This window comes from Aplysia californica, unplaced genomic scaffold, assembly GCF_000002075.1.
Source record: "Aplysia californica isolate F4 #8 unplaced genomic scaffold, AplCal3.0 scaffold00738, whole genome shotgun sequence".
Lineage (NCBI taxonomy): Eukaryota > Metazoa > Mollusca > Gastropoda > Aplysiida > Aplysiidae > Aplysia > Aplysia californica.
The window spans coordinates 272,064-276,047 of NW_004798008.1; the positions used below are offsets into that span (position 1 = coordinate 272,064).

General features: G+C 35.4%; 1 protein-coding gene across 1 annotated transcript in view; it reads left to right on the top strand.

Moving 5' to 3' along the window:
• Window positions 1-905: 905 nt before the first annotated feature.
• The window catches only part of LOC101860605 (serine/threonine kinase-like domain-containing protein STKLD1), a gene marked incomplete in the record, with an annotated part of 32,844 nt that continues 29,765 nt past the window's right edge, over window positions 906-3,984 (top strand). Inside the window, 2 exon segments of the mRNA XM_005108956.3 lie at window positions 906-964; window positions 2,413-2,523. Coding sequence (XP_005109013.2) covers window positions 950-964; window positions 2,413-2,523 — 126 coding nt within the window.

Consider the following 3,984-nt stretch of genomic DNA (forward strand, 5'->3'; position numbering starts at 1 on the left):
TCTCTCTCTCTCTCTCTCTCTCTCTCTCTCTCTCTCACATTCACACTCTCTCACAGTATCACACACACACACACACACACACACACACACACACATGACACACACACACATGACACACACACACACACCTACACACACATACACTCACACACATACACACACACTCACACACATACACACACACATACACACACACTCACACACATACACACACACACTCACACACACACACATACACACACACTCACACACACACATATACACACACACACATACACACACACACACACACACACACACATACATACACACAGAGAAAAAGACAATCAGACAAACAGACTGACACACAGACAGACACACAGATAAACAGACACACACGCACACACACAGACACAGGCAGACTGACAAATTACAGACTGACACACACAGATACACACACACACACACACACACACACACACACACACACACACACACACACAGAGACACACACACACACAAGACAAAACAAAGGAAAAAGAAAAAGAAACACACACACACACAAAGATGTGTGGGCTCAGCTTCTTTTTAGTTTTTATAATGTTCGATAGGCCTCACAGAATTCTACACTTATAGAAGCGGAACTCCCTGTAGAATTCTGTGATAGGCCTATATGGGCCTACCTTTTTTGTCACTACACTCGGAGGACATTTGTTTTGAGTTTGGTTTCCTTAGGACTAAAATTTTCCAACACCTTTTCTAACTTGAAGCTAAATATACATCCTATGAAAATGATTAATAGGCCAAGGCTCTATTTTAAACAAAGAGAAATACACACTAATATTATTAAATTTCCTGACCTAAACAACCGAACTCATAAAGTAAAAAGCGAAAAGAAAATTACACGGAATGTCACGTGACATAAATATACAACGCGCATGCGTACGAGGTCGGCGTCTTGTTGTCAAGCATGGAGGGCTACGAGGTAAAATTTAACGAAATTCAAGAGTTTTCAAAATACATTTCTTTAAATTTGTTTTGAACTCCGCTTTTTTTAACGCTTTAGGTCTATTTGTATTCATATACTTGCGTATTCTATGCCTAGCTACTTTGTTTTTGTTGATACAGAAAGCATCCTTTTTTTAAAAAAAAGGACGATACGAACGATGTTATTTATTTGTATTGAGCTTTGGCTGGATGTGGCTGCCTAACTAAAGATACTAATCTAAAGTCTGAAATAGCATTTAAAGAACCCTTTCTTGATAATAATTCTCAGCTTAAACAGGGTAGAAGATCTAGATCTGGTTCCCAAATTTATGGTGTATCATATGTTCATCCTGACTCTTTTATAACTTTTTAATCATGCCTCTGTCACTCTACTAATTTAAATGGTTATGCTAGTTATAATTGTATTTTAACGTACCCTTTACTAGATTTATAGGTTATAGCGTACAAACAATACAAACAGATGTCATGAAGTGCTTTGTAAAAAGTCTAGTCTAAATTTGGTTGAGCGTCTTCAGTTACTTTAAACTTTTTTTTATCTTTTAAAAATCGAGAACGAGGAAGAATTTACTTTTTCCATATTTTTAGAGTTTTGAAGATTTTTCTCAGTGTATTCAAATTATAGACCTACGCTATGTAACGAGCCCAATATATTATTCTATGTCCCTTTGACCATTTTTTTTCATGACTGGCCTCTGTAATCCTCTGGCAATGAGCTCGTTTTGATATAATAAAATATATATATAGGTACCTAAAAATCATGACCACTTCATCAAAGCTGCCGATCCCAACCTAGCTGACACTCTCAATGACGAAAAGGCATGATTAAAAAGTAGGTTTCGGAAAAAGAGTTTTCCAGATTTCACACCACGGTTTGAGAAGGTTTCGGAAGGTTTCAGACGGTTTCGGAAGGTTTCGGAAAAAAGAAACATTGAGTAAATCGGACCACATGAAGACAGGGATAAGAGAAGAATGACCAAAAGAAAAGTATCAACTTTGTCAGTCGGTAGTGTTGGAAGTTGTTTATTTTAGATACAGCCAACTCAAACTTTGCCAAGTTTCTTTAGGTACATAACATTAAAATTCTGTCGCATTTGAGTGTTTAAGACTGAACCACTAATATAACACTATATCCAGTGTGAGGAATGGCTATATTTGCTCAAATTATAGTTATTAATTATTGGTAGAGGTAGTCTTAGCTGAATTAGCCCTTGCGAAGAAGCTATCTATGAGAATTAAACGTAATGCATTGCCAGACTGGCACGCCTAATTCCATTAAAGTCTAATTTAACCAATTAGGCCTACAATTTAGCATACCAGTATTGTTATTTTATGCAAAGGAAAACAGTAATTCTCAAAAATATATTGTGTTTGTACTTTACAAGCGAAATTAAAACTGTTCCACTGTTTTCTGGGTGTGCACAAAAGGAGCAAACTGAAGCAAATTTGTCTAGGAAACTTTCTGATGAGTTGGATGCCATTGTTGAAGAAGACAGTGAAAGTCTGACTGATGGGTCTGCCATTGATGAAGTCTATAAAGTGGGTACCGGTACTTACTTCACTGTTCCAGATGATTGGGAGTTTTGTGGACAGTTAGAAATAATTTTTTGTTTTTCTTTTTATATCAAACGCTGTTTGATGAACTTCCATGGTTGTTGCATTGTTTTGCTTTTTCTCAAGAATTGAAAACATTGTTGTTGACTTTATTTTCCTCTCTTTATGAAGGGAAAGTATTCTAAGGACGAGGTCAGTCTATTTTAATTTCACAAGCCCTTTTGGCCTCTCCTGTTTGGAATGATTGTTTCACACTGATAGTGGTGGGTTAAGCTATAAATGAGTAGTTTGTACCCAAGTAAAAAATTTGTGCTGAATATGAATCTCAATTTTCTCAGATCAGACTCTATTTAGATACCACCAGTAGAATGTTCAAAGCAAAAATCCTGTCAAATTTCATTGAAAAAGTGCTTTTGTCACTAGAAATGACACTTTTCCCCCTCTCTCATTTTCTTCAATTGAGAGACTTAATAAACAAAGGAAGATATATTTTTAATTTTGGAGTCAGAGAATAGACATTGTACACTTGAGTCACTATCTTTAAAAAATCAGAAAGTGAAAAGTTCATAGTGACTCGTGATAGAAAATGTGCACAATTATTTTTCTTTCCTTTTGTTTTGTAACGATTTCAATCATAATTTTTTCCACCTGTTTGATTTGATGTGTTTCCAAATTATTGTATTTTGTTGTATGCCAAATAAAATGTTGCACTGCTTCCTGTATTCTAACAATAGCATATATATTTCCAAATTTGCCCTATCAATTTTTTTGGTGTCTAATTCAGTCAATACCTTTCCAAGACAAGCACTCTCTGGAGGAGAAAAAAGGTCATCCTTTTTGACAGTGTCACTATTATATATATATAGGGAAAAAATACCTGTAGGGGTTTTGGGAAGTGGTATGTACAAGTGATTGTCTTGGACAGAGCAGTTGTGGCTGTAGATCTATTTGTTTCGGATAAGTGAAATATACTGTTGTTCAAATTACCCTCATACAAAAATAACCTGTACAGCAGGGTCCACACATTTTTAATGCCTCTGTGCTAAATGCGTGCTTGCATACTATTAATTCACATGTGTAACTCTCTTTTTGTGACTTCAACATTTACAAATGTCTTGGTATGTTAACTTTTTAATTTATTATCTCTTTTGATTTATTAATTTAGTATTTTATCATCTAAAACTATACTTGATTAATTTTCAAGTTGGCTCTCAACTAGTCTGCTTATAATTCAGTTTGTTTTACTGTTGCTAGGTGACAATTAAACTTTGTGGCCTCATTATGACAAGCACTTCACTTCATTGAAAAAAATTATTGCATTTATTTAGCACTCGATCCCATACAAGGAAAGAATGAGAGAGTGTTACACAAATGACATGATTACTGAGAATAAACCTCTCTCTCTCTCTCTCTCTCTCTCTCACTCTCTCTCTCTCTCTCTCTCTC